At 44.4% G+C, this 18,377-nt stretch overlaps 1 protein-coding gene across 1 annotated transcript in view; it reads left to right on the forward strand.

The window, feature by feature from the left end:
• sema3b (sema domain, immunoglobulin domain (Ig), short basic domain, secreted, (semaphorin) 3B) overlaps positions 1–9,183 on the forward strand; it is an 88,642-nt gene extending 79,459 nt beyond the window's left edge. Inside the window, 11 exon segments of the mRNA XM_014135157.2 lie at positions 210–324; positions 503–572; positions 757–901; positions 2,601–2,820; positions 3,153–3,244; positions 3,365–3,406; positions 3,633–3,790; positions 4,098–4,153; positions 4,655–4,713; positions 4,715–4,795; positions 4,983–9,183. Of these exon segments, the coding sequence (XP_013990632.1) occupies positions 210–324; positions 503–572; positions 757–901; positions 2,601–2,820; positions 3,153–3,244; positions 3,365–3,406; positions 3,633–3,790; positions 4,098–4,153; positions 4,655–4,713; positions 4,715–4,795; positions 4,983–5,483 (1,539 nt within the window). The 3' untranslated portion in view covers positions 5,484–9,183.
• The last annotated feature ends 9,194 nt before the right edge of the window (positions 9,184–18,377 follow it).

Consider the following 18,377-nt stretch of genomic DNA (forward strand, 5'->3'; position numbering starts at 1 on the left):
GTGCCATACCGTACCCTAGCTAATACTATTCCATACATTCATAACTTTTGTTTAGGCTCTGGCGTACACATACAATATACTGTGTCATTGACACTGTTTTGTATACAACATTATTCGATGTTTATTGTTCAAACAACAGTTACATATTATTACGGGTATCTTGACTTTATAACATTGGTCTATAATGTCTATTTGGTTTGTTGTTGCAGAATGATATGGGTGGCCAGCGTAGTCTGGTCAATAAGTGGACCACCTTCCTGAAGACTCGTCTCATCTGTTCTGTGCCAGGCAGTGACGGCAGTGACACCTACTTTGATGAGCTCCGTAAGTAACCGTTAAAGTCTGAGTTCGTTATGTGATCCTAGCTCTCACTCCAGGCTATATCTGGCCAGGGGATATCTACACACAACCAATGAAGATTCATCTGAGCTAAATGGACAGAGCGGGAGGTTATGTTTGTGTTTCTCTGACCTTTGACCTCTGACCTGTGTACCTGCCACAGGGGACGTATTCCTGCTGCAGACCAGGGACAGGAAGAACCCTCTGGTCTACACCGTCTTCTCTACCTCTAGGTCAGAGTTTAAACAAGGCGATGTATTAAGTTATTCTGTGTGTGTGTGTGTGTGTGTGTGTGTGCGTGCGTGCGTGCGTGCGTGCCTGCGCGCGCATGCGTGTGTGTTACTGTAGTTCCTGACTGTGATAGTGTGTTTAATAGTAGACCTTGTCTCTAACTGTGCGTCCCCTGCCTCCCAGCAGCAGTGTATTCAAGGGATCAGCCGTGTGTATCTACACCATGAATGACATCCGCAGGGCCTTCCTGGGGCCCTTTGCCCACAAAGAGGGGCCAAACTATCAGTGGGTCCCCTTCCAGGGCAAAGTCCCCTACCCACGCCCTGGCATGGTACGTAGCTCTGTGGAAATTTACTGAACGCAGATGGCTACCCGTTGTTTCCACAATTCACTGAACAGAAAATACATCCATCCCAGCTCTGCAGGTTTTGCTGCGAAGACACAAAATCATTAGATCATTTGTTTTGGTATTGTCCACATGTAGCTTGTTTTTTGTGGCAGGTTCGGGAATGGCTGAAGAATTGCAACCTTTACCTGGAGTTAACTCTGCCAATAGCACTGCTGGGTGATCTGAAAAGTCATAGTCATTCAGTCAATAAAATAATAATACTCTTATCAAAAATTTTTATCTTCAATTTACAATCTGTATAAACTATGAGAATAGAAAGGTTTAGAACTTTTGTAAAACAAATATTTATGGCAGCTAGAATCAAAACTGGATGGTCTTCAGAGATAGATGGGAGGGGTCGAGGGTAGCTGAAGATTTGGACTAAAAACAAACAACATCCGTAAAATGTATATAGTATGTGTCAGCTGGAAGCCTGTTGTCCATTAGTTTACTCCAATTAGGGGAGGGGATGGTAGGGTTAGGGGACAACAATAAAGAAGGAAAATATATTTAAAATAATATATTTATTTCCTAAATGATATATATATGGGGGATTGGAAATGATGAAGACAATTACATTGATAGAAGCCACAATATATCTGCAATATTAAAGCTGATCTTCCCACAATTTTTTAAAATAAAATATAAACAGCGATATCATAATCGACAATGACTCAAGTGAAAGTGAAAGTTACCCAGTAAAATACTACTTGAGTAAAAGTCTAAAAGTATTTGGTTATAATTATACTTCAGTATCAAAAGTAAAAGTATAAATCATTTCACATTTCTTATATTAAGCAATCCAGACGGCACAATTTTCTTGTTTTTCTTAATTTATGGACAGCCAGGGGCACACTCCAACACTCAGGACATAACTTACAAATGAAGCATTTGTGTTTAGTGAGTCTGCAGATAAGAGGGATGACCAGGGAAGTTCTCTGTGTGTGTGTGTGTGTGAATTGGACCATTTTCCTGTCCTGTTAAGCATTCAAAGTGTAACGAGTGCTTTTGGGTGTCAGGGAAAATGCATGGAGTAAAAAGGAGTGTGTACATTGTTTTCTTTCGGAATATAGTAGAGTAAAAGTTGTCAAAAATACAAATAGTAAAGTAAAGTACAGATACCCCAAAAAATGACTACATAGTACCCTAAAGTATTTTTACTTAAGTACTTTACACCACTGAAAACAGACTCCCCAGAAGCGGCATAACTCTACCCCTGGTGTAAACAGACAGGCCTTTTTTCACACTCCTTTTCTCCTATTAGCCCCCATTACTTAAAGATACAGCATTTGACAGTGCATTCAATGAAAATAATAAACATTAAGTTCATAGATCATAGAAACGCATATTCTTTACATACAATGTTTGGTCTAGGGATGCCCATTTACCCTTTTAACCTTTAGTTAGAGGACCATGTCTGTTTTTCACTTCAGACTCATTTAGATAGGCCTATATGTGTAACATTTGTTACAACCTGTTTTAACTCATAATAACCTCCCGATAACCTCATAATAACGTTATAATAACCTGGTAATTACCTTATAATAACCTTATTAACCTGATAATAATCTTATAATAACCACAATAACCTCATAATAACCTTACAATAACCTCTGTACTGTCACTCTGTTTGACCCCTTAGTGCCCCAGCAAGACATTCGGCAGTTTCGAGTCCACCAAGGGTTTCCCTGACGACGTGATCCAGTTTGCCCGTCACCACCCTCTGATGTTTAACCCTGTATACCCCCTGAACCGCCGGCCAGTCTTCCTGAGGACCAACGTAGACTACAGCTTCACCCAGATCGCTGTGGACCGGGTGGGCGCCGCCGACGGGCAGTATGACGTCATGTTCATTGGCACAGGTAACTACTTATATGTAGCCCTTACTCGTTATGCTTTGCCTGGTCCCAGATCTGTTTGTGCTCTTGCCAACTTCAATGCTGTCATTTTCAATCCAAACATTTGGCATGACAATTCCATTAGGAGTTGTCAAGAGAGCAGAAACAGACTGGCATCCACACTTATACACACTTATACTGATAACGGTGTAAGTGTGCTTTGTTTTCCCCCACATTGTACTCTTGGCACTTCTGTGTGTTATACTAACTAGAATGTATAAAATGAGCAGTGTGTATATGGAATAGTAAGCAGGGATAGAGTGTGTGATCCAGTCTGAAACCTGTCTGTGTTGTAGACAAAGGGACAGTGCTGAAGGTGATCTCTGTACCTAAAGAGAGCTGGAAGAACATGGAGGACCTGCTACTGGAAGAGCTAGAGGTGTTCAAGGTGAGAGGACCCATCCATCATGCTGCTTCCGTATATATACATTACTGAGTATATTATGGAAGAATATAGTTATGTTTATATTTAGGAGTGGGATAATCAACCATTTATTCTTCTCTGCAGGATGCCTCATCCATCATTAACATGCAGATCTCCTCAAAGCGGGTAAGAGACACTTACCTCTAAAGAATCTGTTAAGTATCTTCTTAGGGGCATAGAAAGGTGGGGGAGAAAATACATAAATACAAGGCAAATGAGAAAAGAGCTAACATAACATCAGAAGGATAGGCACCAATGTGCTAGCTCTCCAAGACGAATTCAAAGATATTTAACATCCATTTGACTGTATGTCACTAACATTGCTCCTCTATCTCTCTCTCTCTGCCCATAGCAACAGCTGTACGTGGGTTCAGACATGGGTCTGGCCCAGGTTCCTCTGCATCGCTGCAGTGTCTATGGGAAGGCCTGTGCTGAGTGCTGCCTGGCCAGAGACCCATACTGTGCCTGGGACGGCACCTCTTGCACCCGCTACCTTCCCAACACCAAACGGTAAACAAATTTCCAAACTCTAACATACAACCTAACATGCTATCTTCCCAACACCAGATGGTAAACAACCTACAGTACATGCTATTTGCCCAACATTGGACCCTAACCAACCTTACCCACTACCTTTAAAACTGTAAACATCACCAACCCTGATCCTCTACCCAGCCAACTCTAAACTCCCCAACCCTACTCTTCCTGTACATACCCCAATGGACTACTACCCTAGTCATTATAATCACAAGAGATCAGACATATCAACGCTTTGTACTATGTTCTATCAACACTTCACTTTGTTCTTGTTTTCCAGGCGTTTCCGTCGTCAGGACGTGAGGAATGGAGACCCCAACACCCTGTGTTCAGGAGGTAAGACTCTTTCACTCTACTGTAACTCCCGAACTCAGACTTTCACAGAAATTAGGCTGATGTCAATAGGAGATTTCAAGTTAGCATTCAGCGCACTGTGACCAGGAGCTAACTCCCTCTCCCATGCTCCCACTCATAGAGGGCAGGGGGATTAGTGGGATTCTGTGCCATAATCTCTCTTTGGCCCGTGCCAAAGCCACATCCTGACCTCCCTCACCCCTACATCCCAGACTACAATAGAGCATTCTGTCACTCACAATGACATGAATTATTATACAAATTACCCAAATGGCATGACATGGTGATTTCACACAATTATGTCATATCATGTGCTCAGTGAGGGTGTTGCACAAGAAAGGGAAAGGTCTGTGTGATTATCTCAGAGTTTGGATGGCGTATGCACATTTACTTACACTACTGGAAATAATAAGTTGTCAACGTCAAGACTGTAAAATAAATGTTGAATAAAATTGCAATCTCACATTATCTGATGGGGTACAGACCACCACAAGCACCGCGTGGCAGAGAGGAGGCTGTTTGGGGTGGAGGGGAGCAGTACGCTTCCTGGAGTGTATCCCCAAATCCCTGCAGGCCAGAGTGACCTGGACCTTCCAGAAACACCCCCACAACCCCAGGGAAGAGGTGAGAGCACATAGAGGGAGGGATGAAACTACTAGGCAAAATTACAGTTAACAGATGAACAGTTGAGAGGTCATTCATAGTAACTCTTTCCCCTCCAATTATTTTTTCAACAATATTCAAGTGATTTTTGGTTCACATTGACTGTTTCAAGCTCTAATCTTCAGTTATGTGTGCTTTAATCATCCAGCTGCGTCTAGATGACCGTGTCCTGCACACAGAGCGGGGACTGTTGGTAAGGAGGGTACTGAAACGTGACACGGGCCTCTACCAGTGCCACGCCATGGAGCACGGCTTCACCCAGACCCTACTGGACATCACACTGGAGGTAGTACCCTCCTCTTCCTCCTCCCCCTCTCCGCCCGCTGACCCTCTCCTCCGATTGGACCCCCGTAACGGCGGCCCACCCTCCACCAATCAGAAGATGTGGTACCGGGACTTCATGCAGCTGGTGGACCACCCCAATCTTAGCACCGTGGACCAGATCTGCGAGCAGGTCTGGGCGCGCAAGAATGCCCAATCGGAAAAGAGCTTCCCGGCTTCTCCCGCCAAACAGGCCCCGCCCCTCAGCCCTGTGGTCCAGGCCACTAACAAGAAGTGGAAGCATCTTCAGGACATCCGCAAGGGGAGGAACCGCCGAACCCACGACGGGAAGCCCTCCGCACGAGCACCGCGAAGTGCAGGGGAGTAACAACAAACAGAGAGAGAAGGAGAGGGACTGATACAGACAGAGTTTAGGGAGAAAGGAAAAAAGAGGAGGAAAAGAGAGGGACAGAGACTGATAAAGACCAAGGACTTATTGAGGGGGTCAACCACACACACACATCACCTCCTTCTTTGTGAATATTTACCTTCCGACACCCCACTATCTACTGCCCCATGATGCTTCACTCTTCCCTGACACCTGACCCCTGACTACCACGCCTTGCTTGTATTGCCTCCTATTAATACCCCGTCCTAATTCTATCTGCCCCAGCTGTCAGTCACTTTGTATGCACTCTGCTGGAGAGCTTCTGATAGAGACCTCACCACAGCAGAATAAACTGAACAGCCAGCCAGCCAGCCAGCCAGCCAGCCAGCCAGCCAGCCAGCCAGCCAGCCAGCCAGCCAGCCAGACAGACAGACAGACAGACAGACAGACAGACAGACAGACAGACAGACAGACAGACAGACAGACAGACAGACAGACAGGTTAAAGGATGGCTCAGTGTGTGTAACTCAATCTCTCAACGGAAATACAACTGGCTCGTAACTGGAATATCAGAATGGAAACAGACATACACACATTTACAATCCATGATGACAATGAATTTGATGATGATACGGATGACAAATCGTGATATGGATAAAAACAATGGGATCAAGACAGAATACACATAACTCCAAATGCAGATTGATCCACATAGATATAATCACATTTCATGTGTTTTATATGCAAAGATAACATAATGTAGATGTGTGCTTTGTGGTAGAGCTAGGCTTCGATATACTTCTTAGCATTTTGGTCCGAACAACTACAGATTGGAAAAGGCACTATACTGTCATTCCAGTGTATATAGAGTACTCACAATGAGGGTAGATTCTGAAGCAGAGAGAGTGTACAGGATCAATACAATGGTTCTATTGTGATTTTGTTTTACAAAATGGCTGACAAGGTAGAGCAAGTGGAAGATTTTCTACATATATGTTCATGGGGTGACAAGAAATTTGTTTTGTGTTTTATTTAGTCATTTATTTAAATTATCTGTGTGTATTTTCTGATTGTAATGACTTGTGTTGTGTGCTGACACAATTACATGTGGGAGTTGAGATGGTACTAGTGACAGACTGCACAACATCAATGTGTAGGTGGGATTGCAAGGCCTTGTGAAAGAATAGTAGACTTTAAATACGACATCCCATCTTTGGGCTAAAAGCATGATATTTATGTGTGAAAACATCTTGATTCTTATTCTAAATGGTACCTACTTTGTTCTTTTACACTGTTTATCTAGATAAGTGATGTGTGTGTGTGTGTGTGTGTGTGTGTGTGTGTGTGTGTGTGTGTGTGTGTGTGTGTGTGTGTGTGTGTGTGTGTGTGTGTGTGTGTGTGTGTGTGTGTGTGTGTGTGTGTGTGTGTGTATGTGTATGTGTGTGTGTGTGTATGTGTGTGTGTGTGTGTGTGTGTGTGTGTGTTGGCAAGAGAGCTGAAGAGTGTTTCTGGTCAATTCCCTGCTATGTAATATGTCCATTATATCATAAACACATACAGACAAATATCACCGCTGAGGTGCCAAGAATTGCAAAAAATGACAGTTTTGTCTGAATTCAAGGACAATAATCAGGTACAATAAAACAAAATCATAATGTACAGACATTATAAGAACTTCCCTCCTTCCTGCTTTTTCTGTAGGCCCGTCTCTGTGTGTCAATTACACAGGATACCTTTGCTGCCTTGTGTTCAGCAAAACCCGTTTGTCCTCTGTGAAGTGGTGTGAGTAGAGCACAACCTAGTGTTTTTTCCGTGCATAGACCTGGCCTGGTCCAAGGACTTTCTGTGGTACGATTCAATATACTTACATATAGTCTTTTGTGAAAGACAAATGGCTTTGTAAAATAAAACATGCTTTTCCTTTTTTTCCTTATCCCAGTGCAATCTACGAGAGCATTTAGATGTGTTAAATCCTGTCTGTTATTTATACCTGCTTTATAAAGATGTAATTATTAACTCTTGAATGACTGAGGAAAATAAGTTAAGTGGACTGTAGTTTTGTGCTCTTTAATTGCATGACCAAGGTTAGTGGCTACATATGGACAATGGAGACTTTGGCTGCCTCCCTAAATGGCACCCTATTCCCTAAAGTGCACTGCTTTTGACCAGGGCCCACAGGGTTCTGGTCAAAAGCAGTGCACTATATAGGGAATAGGGTGCCATTTGGGACGTACTCTTTGAGATAGCCCAAAGGTCTGCAGATGGCGATATTGAGTGGTTTCATCTTACCGTCCAAAGGGAATGTATGCAGCCGGCTGTAAACTCGTGTCCCACGTGGACCTGTTCGTACATAAAACATTCTCCATTCAGGCTGCAAATGTATACATTTCATTCTTAACTTGATTTAATGGTGAGAAAGCAGATAAAAATGGAATATGCATACTTTATGAAACACCATTTTCCACCACCATGCTACAGTAGCTAATGCTAGTCCTGGATGATGCATATCGCGTTCAGCCAATCAGGTTGCAGCAGTCAGTTTTTTCACCCCTGGTCTGATAGTTTCAAAATAAAAGACTGCTGCAACCTGATTGGCTGAACGCAATACGCAACATCTAAATATAATAAAATCAAATTGTATTGGTCACATGAACATATTTAGCAGATGTTATTGTGGGTGTAGCTAAATGCTTGTGTTCCTAGCTCCAACAGTGCAGTAGTATCTAACAATTCACAACAATACACACAAATCTAAAAGTAAAATAATGGAATTAAGAAATATATAAATATTAGTACGAACATTTAGCTACTCTACCATGATGGTGGAAAATAGTGTTTCATAGTGAAAGTAAGCATATTTTTCCTGTTTTTTCTCTCTACCTTCTCGCAATTAAATTGGGTTAAGGAGAAAATTGACGCCTTAGCAGCCTGAATGGAGAATGTTTTATGTATGATCTGGTCCAGGGGGGATGGGAGTGTATAGCTGGCTGCATACATTCCCTTTGGATGGTAAGATGAAACGACTCAATATCGCCATGTGCCGGCCTTTGGGCTACTTCTGAGAAGTGCGACTGAGTTGAGAAAGCACAATGTTCAATATGGTTATGCTATGTATTTATGTGCGCAGATAAGCTAATATGATGTGGTGGATTTTTTTGTTTTCTTGTAGAGACTAAGGGCTCTATTCAATCTGTATTGCTGAAGCGATAGAGTTTGCACACTAGAAATGTTAAGGCCGTTTCCGATTGAGCTGCCTTTAAATATCACGCTGTAACTCTGAACTTCTGTGATACGGATTGAATAGAGCACTTATATTTGTACCATAGGCCTACACATTCTCCCCAAAAAAAACATAATGAAAAAATCTTTCTGTAGATTTTGATCCGGTTGTCCAATTAGCATCATTGTTCTTCACACTGCCCTCCAATCGCTGATCCTTTCTATTCCTTGCTATGTTACGCACCCCAACATTATTTCTGAGAGAGAAAGAGTGTGTGTGTCTGTGTCTGTGTGCGTGCATGCATGAGTGTTTTGTGTATGTTTTGGGGAAAGGAGAGCTGATATTGGTTAAGGAGGAGAGGTGGTCTGTGAAGACAGTTCAAAGGCCAAAGTTGACATGGTGCACTGTATTACTTCCAAAGTTCTTTGTGGATTGTTATGTCAGATTGTTTTTAACACAATAAAATACCCAGTTACTTTACATCTGAGTAGTTTACTGTCATATGTCATCTACTATGTTTTACACTACTACTGAGTATTACAGCACAACTATGGTATTTAGGCCTGCAGCCTTACATCAACAGCCAACAACGATGCAATTCCTATTTCGTACACAGGATGGCATCCCTGTATCGACAGAGAGGGAGGGCTCTGTGCCTGTACTGTGGAGAACTGGGAGCCCCGTTTCACTCTCCTCTTCCCATTATCTACAAACCAATCTGTGCCTTCATGTCCCCCAACCCCTTATAGCCCACCACTGCCCCTTGACATTCTCCAGGAGCGGCTTTTGTGGAAAAGGGGGGTTAGTGGAGCAACCATACCAACATTATGCCTCACATTCTTCATAGAAATATCATAATGACCCTGCTGTCACAGAGCTAATCCATGCTTTCCCCAGTTTGGAATGTTCATGCCCATGCCCATGCACAAATACAAATACAAATACACACACACACACACACACACACACACACACACACACACACACACACACACACACACACACACACACACACACACACACACACACACACACACACACACACACACACACACACACACACACACACACACACACACACACACACACACACACACACACACACACACACACAGAGCAATCGTAAACACAAGGAAATTAAATTGGGGATGTACAATGCATTCGGAAAGTATTCAAAACTCTTGTATTACGTTACAGCCTTATTCAAAAATGGATTGAGTTGTTTATTTTTCTCATCAATCTACACACAATACCCAATAATGACAAAGCTTGCTAGTAGAGAAGGGCTTGGTATGTGTGTATGAACTCATGGGCTGGGGGGTCCGTGGGGTCCTAGGACCAGCAAGCCTAATTGAGGACTCATTTCCGCAGCCTGTTTTACAGGGTCACAGAGGGGCTTAGATTAACATGCAGTTGAGTACCTCATTCCCTCTCCTGAGATTACAGGGCACCCTCAGAGGGGCACACATTGCACCAGCATGTAACAGGACAGTATACACTGTTTGAATGTTTGATTTTTAAAATATTTTTATTTAATTTATTTAACCCTTATTTTACCAGGTAAGTTGACTGAGAACACATTCTCATTTATAGCAATGACCTGGGGAATAGTTACAGAGGAGAGGAGGGGGGATGAATTAGCCAATTGGAAGCTAGGGATAATTAGGTGACCGTGATGGTTTGAGGGCCAGATTGGGAATTTATCCAGGACACTGGGGTTAACACCCCTACTCTTACAATAAGTGCCATGGGATCTTTAGTGACCTCAGAGAGTCAGGACAACCGATTAAGTCCCACCTGAATGACGGCACCCTATGCAGGGCAACGTCCCCAATCACTGCCCTGGGGCATTGGGATATATTTGTAAACCAGAGGAAATGGTGCCTCCTACTAACCCTCCAACACCACTTCCAGCAGCATCTGGTCTCCCATCCAGGGACCGACCAGGACCAACCCTTTCCCTAACTCTAACGTCATGCCCATACCCCAGCTCAATCCTAATCCTAACTTCATGCCCATACCCCAGCTCAACCCTAATCCTAACTTCATGCCCATACCCCAGCTCAAAACTAATCCTAACTTCATGCCCATACCCCAGCTCTACCCTAACCCTAACTTCATGCCCATACCCCAGCTCAACTCTAACTGCATGTCCATACCCCAGCTCAACCCTAACCATAACGTCATGCCACTAACCCTAACGTTAGATTCATGCCCATACCCCAGCTCAACCCTAACCCTAACGTCATGTCCATACCCCAGCTCAACCCTAACCCTAACGTCATGTCCATACCCCAGCTCAACCCTAACCCTAACGTCATGTCATACCCCAACTCAACCCTAACCCTAATGTCATGTCCATACCCCAGTTCAACCCTAATCCTAACGTCATGGCATACCCCAACTCAACCCTAACCCTAACGTCATGTCATACCCCAACTCAACCCTAACCCTAACGTCATGTCCATACCCCAACTCAACCCTAACCCTAACGTCATGTCCATACCCCAACTCAACCCTAACCCTAACGTCATGTCCATACCCCAGCTCAACCCTAATCCTAACGTCATGTCCATACCCCAGCTCAATCCTAATCCTAACCAAAACCCTAACCCTAAACCTAACGTTAGCTTCATGTCCATACCCCAGCTCAACCCTAACACTAATGTTAGCTTCATGTCCATACCCCAGCTCAACCCTAATCCTAGCCAAAACCCTAACCCTAAACCTAACGTTAGCTTCATGTCCATACCCCAGCTCAACCCTAATCCTAGCCAAAATCCTAACCCTAAACCTAAAGTTAGCTTCATGTCCATACCCCAGCTCAACCCTAACACTAATGTTAGCTTCATGTCCATACCCCAGCTCAACCCTAATCCTAGCCAAAACCCTAACCCTAAACCTAACGTTAGCTTCATGTCCATACCCCAGCTCAACCCTAACACTAATGTTAGCTTCATGTCCATACCCCAGCTCAACCCTAATCCTAGCCAAAACCTTAACCCTAAACCTAACGTTAGCTTCATGTCCATACCCCAGCTCAACCCTAATCCTAGCCAAAACCCTAACCCTAAACCTAACGTTAGCTTCATGCCCATACCCCAGCTCAACCCTAACCCTAACGTCATGTCCATACCCCAGCTCAACCCTAACCCTAACGTCATGTCCATACCCCAACTCAACCCTAACCCTAACGTTAGCTTCATGTCCATACCCCAGCTCAACCCTAACCCTAACGTCATGTCCATACCCGAGCTCAACCCTAACCCTAACGTCATGTCCATACCCCAGCTCAACCCTAAGCCTAACGTCATGTCCATACCCCAGCTCAACCCTAATCCTAACGTCATGTCCATACCCCAGCTCAACCCTAACCCTAACGTCATGTCCATACCCCAGCTCAAGCCTAATCCTAACTTCATGCCCATACCCCAGCTCAACCCTAATCCTAACGTCATGTCCATACCCCAGCTCAATCCTAATCCTAACTTCATGTCCATACCCCAGCTCAACCCTAACCCTAACGTCATGTCCATACCCCAGCTCAACCCTAATCCTAACGTCATGTCCATACCCCAGCTCAACCCTAATCCTAACGTCATGTCCATACCCCAGCTCAATCCTAATCCTAACTTCATGTCCATACCCAAGCTCAACCCTAACCCTAACGTCATGTCCATACCCCAGCTCAACCCTAATCCTAACGTCATGTCCATACCCCAGCTCAACCCTAATCCTAATGTCATGTCCATACCCCAGCTCAACCCTAACCCTAACGTCATGTCCATACCCCAGCTAAATCCTAATCCTACTTCATGCCCATACCCCAGCTCAACCCTAACCCTAACGTCATGTCCATACCCCAGCTCAACCCTAACCCTAACTTCATGCCCATACCCCAGCTCAACCCTAACACTAACTTTAGCTCCTAACCCTAGCCAAAACCATAACCCTAACCCCCACCAAGTAAGTTCTTGTTTCACTGATTCTCATGCACCTAAGAGAACGCTAACATAATAATAATAATTTGATGGGGGCTTATAGTTGTCCTATTTCAAATATGTTTTTGCATACCACAACTCCTCGAGACACCCTCTGAGAGTGGGGTCACAGCCAGAGTCACCCTAAAGCTCAAGGGCACATCGAAAAAGAAATTCACATTGTTGGCTCTGGGATTGGAACAAGCAACCTTTAAGTTACTGGCCCAACACTTTTACCGCTAAGCTACCTACCTAACTACATCATTTGATTTTAATTTAATTTATTAGGATCGCCATTAGTTAACGCCTGTCATGTCTTTCAAGGAGCAGGAAATGGGTGAGTCAGGCGCAGGAGACAAAAGGTCCGTAGAAAAATATTTAATTAAGTCCAGAGTGAATGCAACGATTAGGCAGGGTGCAAAACACAAGCAGGAGGTAGAACAGCTCCAAAACTCAAAATACACGGGACGCAGCCCGGCAACCCTAATGCCTAATATCAGCGTCATGTAAATCAAAACACATAGGAAAATAAATCCAGCCCTAAACCCAAAACGTAACACGAAACAATCCCGCACAACTCCAAACAAGAAACTGACAAACTAAATACCCTCCCACTAATTACAAACAAGAAACAGGTGCGTACTAAACAGACATAACTAACAAACACATGAAACATGGATCGGTGGCAGCTAGTAGGCCGGCGACGACGACCGCCGAGCACCGCCGACCGGGGAGTGGCGTCACCTTCTGTGGACGTTGTGACAACGCCAATGGCGACAGCTAGTCTTACTGGGATCCGACACATAACGAAAAAGACATTACATACAAAAGGCTTTACAATTTACATACATTAACATGGTGTGTGTGTGTGTGTGTGTGTGTGTGTGTGTGTGTGTGTGTGTGTGTGTGTGTGTGTGTGTGTGTGTGTGTGTGTGTGTGTGTGTGTGTGTGTGTGTGTGTGTGAGTTGCTTCCAGTGTTGTTTTGCACATGATCACAACCCTAAGGGGGAAACTTTATGGGGCTACCACTGGGCCACTGGAATGTGTCAAGGAGTGTAATCTCCTCATCTCAGCTCTCGGCGTCCTGGCCGGGGGAAGAAGAGAGATATTTACAGTATATACAGTATACAGAGAGAGAGAGAGAGAGAGAGAGAGAGAGAGAGAGAGAGAGAGAGAGAGAGAGAGAGAGAGAGAGAGAGAGAGAGAGAGAGAGAGAGAGAGTGGGGACTGAGGCAAGTGGCTTCTACATCCAGCAGTCATCATAGGAGAATCATCATTTCTCTGTCTCTCACTCAATGATTTAATCACTGTGCTTTACTGCCTGAGGAGAGGCCAAGTCTCTTCATTTACTGTGTAATACTCACTAATTTTCCCTAACTTCCTAATGTAGTTTTCTTACTGAGCTTATTCGTTATTTTTCATTAGTCAAGCAGGACATCTACAGTATATGTTTAAAGGTGCAGTCTGAATGAGTCTGTCCTCTGTGGTTAAAGAGTTAAAGGGGGGCCAGTGTCCAGTGCAGGCAGTATGGTGGAAAAACCCTGAAAAGTCTCTCACTCTCCCTCTCCTCACTCAAGCATTGTAACAACTACTTAATGACACATACGCAAACACATAAACGCAAACAGACACACACACACATACCCCCCACCCCCCACTATGCAGTGACAGGTCTAATGATGAATGGTTCTAATTAGCAGTAGTTATCTCCCTCTTGTTGGAGTGATTAACCCAAGTGTGTTGTGTTGGGGAGAGTGTTGACATAAAGGAGGCAGGGGTTCAGTGACAGCCCTCTCACTCCCTCCCCTCCCCTCCCCTCCCCTCCCCTCCCTGAGCCCTGGACCCTGGGCCACGAGCAACGCTGACAGATCTAAGGCACAACCACAACACCACACAACCCAAACACACACCAACAGAAAGTGTTTCTTTAAAAAACAAACAGCGAGAGGTGGGCAGAGAGCGAGGGAGGAGAAGGCGGAGAGGAGAGGACAATGAGCAGAGTGTGTGGGGGAGAGGCAGAGAGAGACAGAGAGAGGCTGGGAGAGACAGAGAGAGACAGAGAGAGGCTGGGAGAGGCAGAGTGAGGCCGAGAGAGGCTGAGAGTGCTTACACAGCCTCCATGGCAATTTACACAAAACGGATGCAAACCGAACCTCAAATTACCACTTAAAATAAGTATGTTTCATTAGGGCTTGAACAACATTATCTTAAAGGATCAGATGCTGGATAGATGGTAGTTGATGGGGGAAATGTTGTGGGATTTATTTTTATTATAATGTTTTTTTTTTAAATGTTACTAGTTAAGAACAAATTCTTATTTACAATGACAGCCTACCAGGAACAGTGGGTTAACTGCCTTGTTCAGGGGAAGAACAACAGGTTTCTTCCTTGTCAGCTCACGGATTTGATCCAGCAACCTTTTGGTTACTGGCCCATCGCTCTAACCACTAGGCTACCTGCCACCCCGAAATACTGTGATGTCATCTAGCTGTCTGCTTCTCTGTGATATAGCGTGCCTGTGGTCTTTTATTTGTATGTATTTTTTATTTCACCTTTTACTTAACCAGGTAGGCTAGTTGAGAACAAGTTCTCATTTACAACTGCGACCTGGCCAAGATAAAGCAAAGCAGTGCAACACAAACAACAACGCAGAGTTACACATGGAATAAACAAACGCACAGTCAATAACACAATCGAAAAAAATCTATATACAGTGTGTGCAAATGAAGTAAGATAATGGAGGTAAGGCAATAAATAGGAAGTCGTGGCGAAGTAATTACAATTTAGCAATGAAACACTGGAGTGATAGATGTGCAGAAGATGAATGTGCAAGTAGAGATACTGGGGTGCAAAGGAGCAAAAAAATAAATAACAATATGGGGATGAGGTAGTTTGATGGGCTATTTACAGATGGGCTATGTACAGGTGTAATGATCTGTGAGCTGCTCTGACAGCTGATGCTTAAAGTTAGTGAGGGAGATTTGAGTCTCCAGCTTCAGTGATTTTTGCAATTCGTTCCAGTCATTGGCAGCAGAGAACTGGAAGGAAAGGCGGCCAAAGGAGGAATTGGCTTAGGGGGTGACCAGTGAAATAAACCTGCTGGAGCGCGTGCTACAGGTGGGTGCTGCTATGGTGACCAGTGAGCTGAGATAAGGCAGGGCTTTACCTGGCAGAGACTTATAGATGACCTGGAGCCACTGGGTTTGGCGAAGAATATGAAGCGAGGGCCAGTGAACGAGAGCATACAGGTCGCAGTGGTGGGTAGTATATGGGGCTTTGGTGACAAAACGGATGGCACTGTAATAGACTGCATCCAATTTGCTGAGTGTTGGAGGCTATTTTATAGATGACATCGCCAAAGTTAAGGATCAGCAGGATAGTCAGTTTTACGAGGGTATGTTTGGCAGCATGAGTGAAGGATGCTTTGTTGCGATATAGGAAGCTGATTTTAGATTTAATTTGGATTGGAGATGATTAATGTGAGTCTGGAAGGAGAGTTTACAGTCTAACCAGACACCTAGGTATTTGTAGTTGTCCACATATTCTAAGTCAGAACCGTCCAGAGTAGTGATGTTGGACGGGCAAGCAAGCGCGGGCAGAGATCGGTTGAAGAGCATGCATCTCTGGTCTGAGTATTAGGTTCAGACCACAGCACATTAGAAAATACGTTACGTCCATTATGTATTCTAGTCTCTCCTGGATGGAACTGTATGGTGGATAGACTAAACTGACAACCACTATCAGTGGCACCCACTACTGGCACCCACTACACTGGCACTTACTATCCATCAATGACTTCACCTATGTCCAGTAATGTGCTTTCCGAAGCAGAACTACATTGTGTTGCTTTGCGCTACATTGAACTGAGCTGTGCAGAGTAGATAGAGCAGGGCAGTGTGTTTGAGCTACTGTAAGTGAGCAGACAGGAATATATGGCTATAGTGGACAATGCTTACGGCAGGGCCCACACCCATAGGAAGGAAGTAGCACGAGAAGGTGGCGCTCAGAACTGGACACATCCTGTGACTACAATGAAAGACGGCTGAGTGAGCTGTGACAACACTGAAATGTAGGGAAATGATTTAACTCATAAGTCGTTCATTATTAGTTCTAATGTGTTTTCCTATTGATTTACCTAATTTGTTTGTATAAGCACGGGATGTAACAGGTTTACGTGTGTGCGAAAGAGAGAGAGAAAGCTAGGAAGAGAAAAAGAAAGTTTGACTGTATCTGGTATCCATTGTATGACCTACTTCTGAACAGTGTATCTCAGGTTCCTTAGGTGGCTGTGTTATTACTTAGCACAGCTGGTGCCGTTATCACACGGCTGGAGTCACACACTGCCTGTTCCTGCTTTTTCACATCACACTCTTCCCATTCTGCGCTGCGGCCCACTTTGGTCATTAGTTCTGAGAAAAAACACACACACACGGAAGCATTCACACACACACACACACACACACACACACACACACACACACACACACACACACACACACACACACACACACACACACACACACACACACACACACACACACACACACACACACACACACACACACACACAAACCATGCAGTGACAGGTCTAATGATGAATGGTTCTAATTAGCAGTAATTACCTCCCTCTTGTTGGAGTGATTAACCCAAGTGGGTTTTGTTGGGGAGAGTGTTGAAATAAAGGTGGCAGGGTTTAAAATGGTTTAGTTAACCTTTATTTAACTAGGCAAGTCAGTTAAGAACAAATTATTATTTACAATAATGGCCTACACTGGCCACACCCTAACCCGGATGACGCTGGGCCAATTGTGCACCGTTTCAGTGACAGCCCTCTCTCACTCCCCTCCCCTCCATGAGCACTGGACCCTGGGCCACGAGCAACGCTGACAGATCTCTGCCAGCGCCGCAACACCACACAACCCAAATAGACACCAACAGAAAGTATTTTTAAAAACAAACAGCGAGAGATGGGCAGAGAGCGAGGGAGGAGAAGGCAGAGTGGAGAGGACAATGAGCAGAGTGTGTTGGGGAGAGGCAGAGAGAGACAGAGAGAGGCAGAGACAGAGAGAGGCTGAGAGAGAGGCTGGGAGAGGCTGGGAGAGACAGAGAGAGGCTGGGAGAGGCAGAGTGAGGCCGAGAGAGGCTGAGAGTGCTTACACAGCCTCCATGGCAATTTACACAGAACGGATGCAAACCGAACCTCAAATTACCACTTAAAATAAGTATGTTTCATTAGGGCTTGAACAACATTATCTTAAAGGATCAGATGCTGGATAGATGGTAGTTGATGAGTAATGGCTGACGTTTTATGGGCCCTTAACCAACCTTGATATTATGTGTGTTTTTCGCATTGTTTGTAACTTACTTTGTACATAATGTTGCTTCTACCTTCTCTTATGACCGAAAAGAGCTTCTGGACATCAGAACAGCGATTACTCACCTTGAAATGGACGAAGAATATGAGTCGGACGAGAGGGATTTACTCCAGACCCGAACAGGCCCTCATTCCCGTCATTCACAGGAGAAAGTGAGGTTTCGCGAAAGGAGATCGGGGTGCTTTGTGAGGATCCGACAACGAGTGGCTAATCTCCCTTTGCCATCGGTACTATTGGCCGACGTACAATCGCAAAAAAAAAAAAATTACAAAGTAAATGCACGAATATCCAACCCACGGGACATACATTTTTTGAATAT

Source organism: Salmo salar, chromosome ssa13, assembly GCF_905237065.1.
Source record: "Salmo salar chromosome ssa13, Ssal_v3.1, whole genome shotgun sequence".
Lineage (NCBI taxonomy): Eukaryota > Metazoa > Chordata > Actinopteri > Salmoniformes > Salmonidae > Salmo > Salmo salar.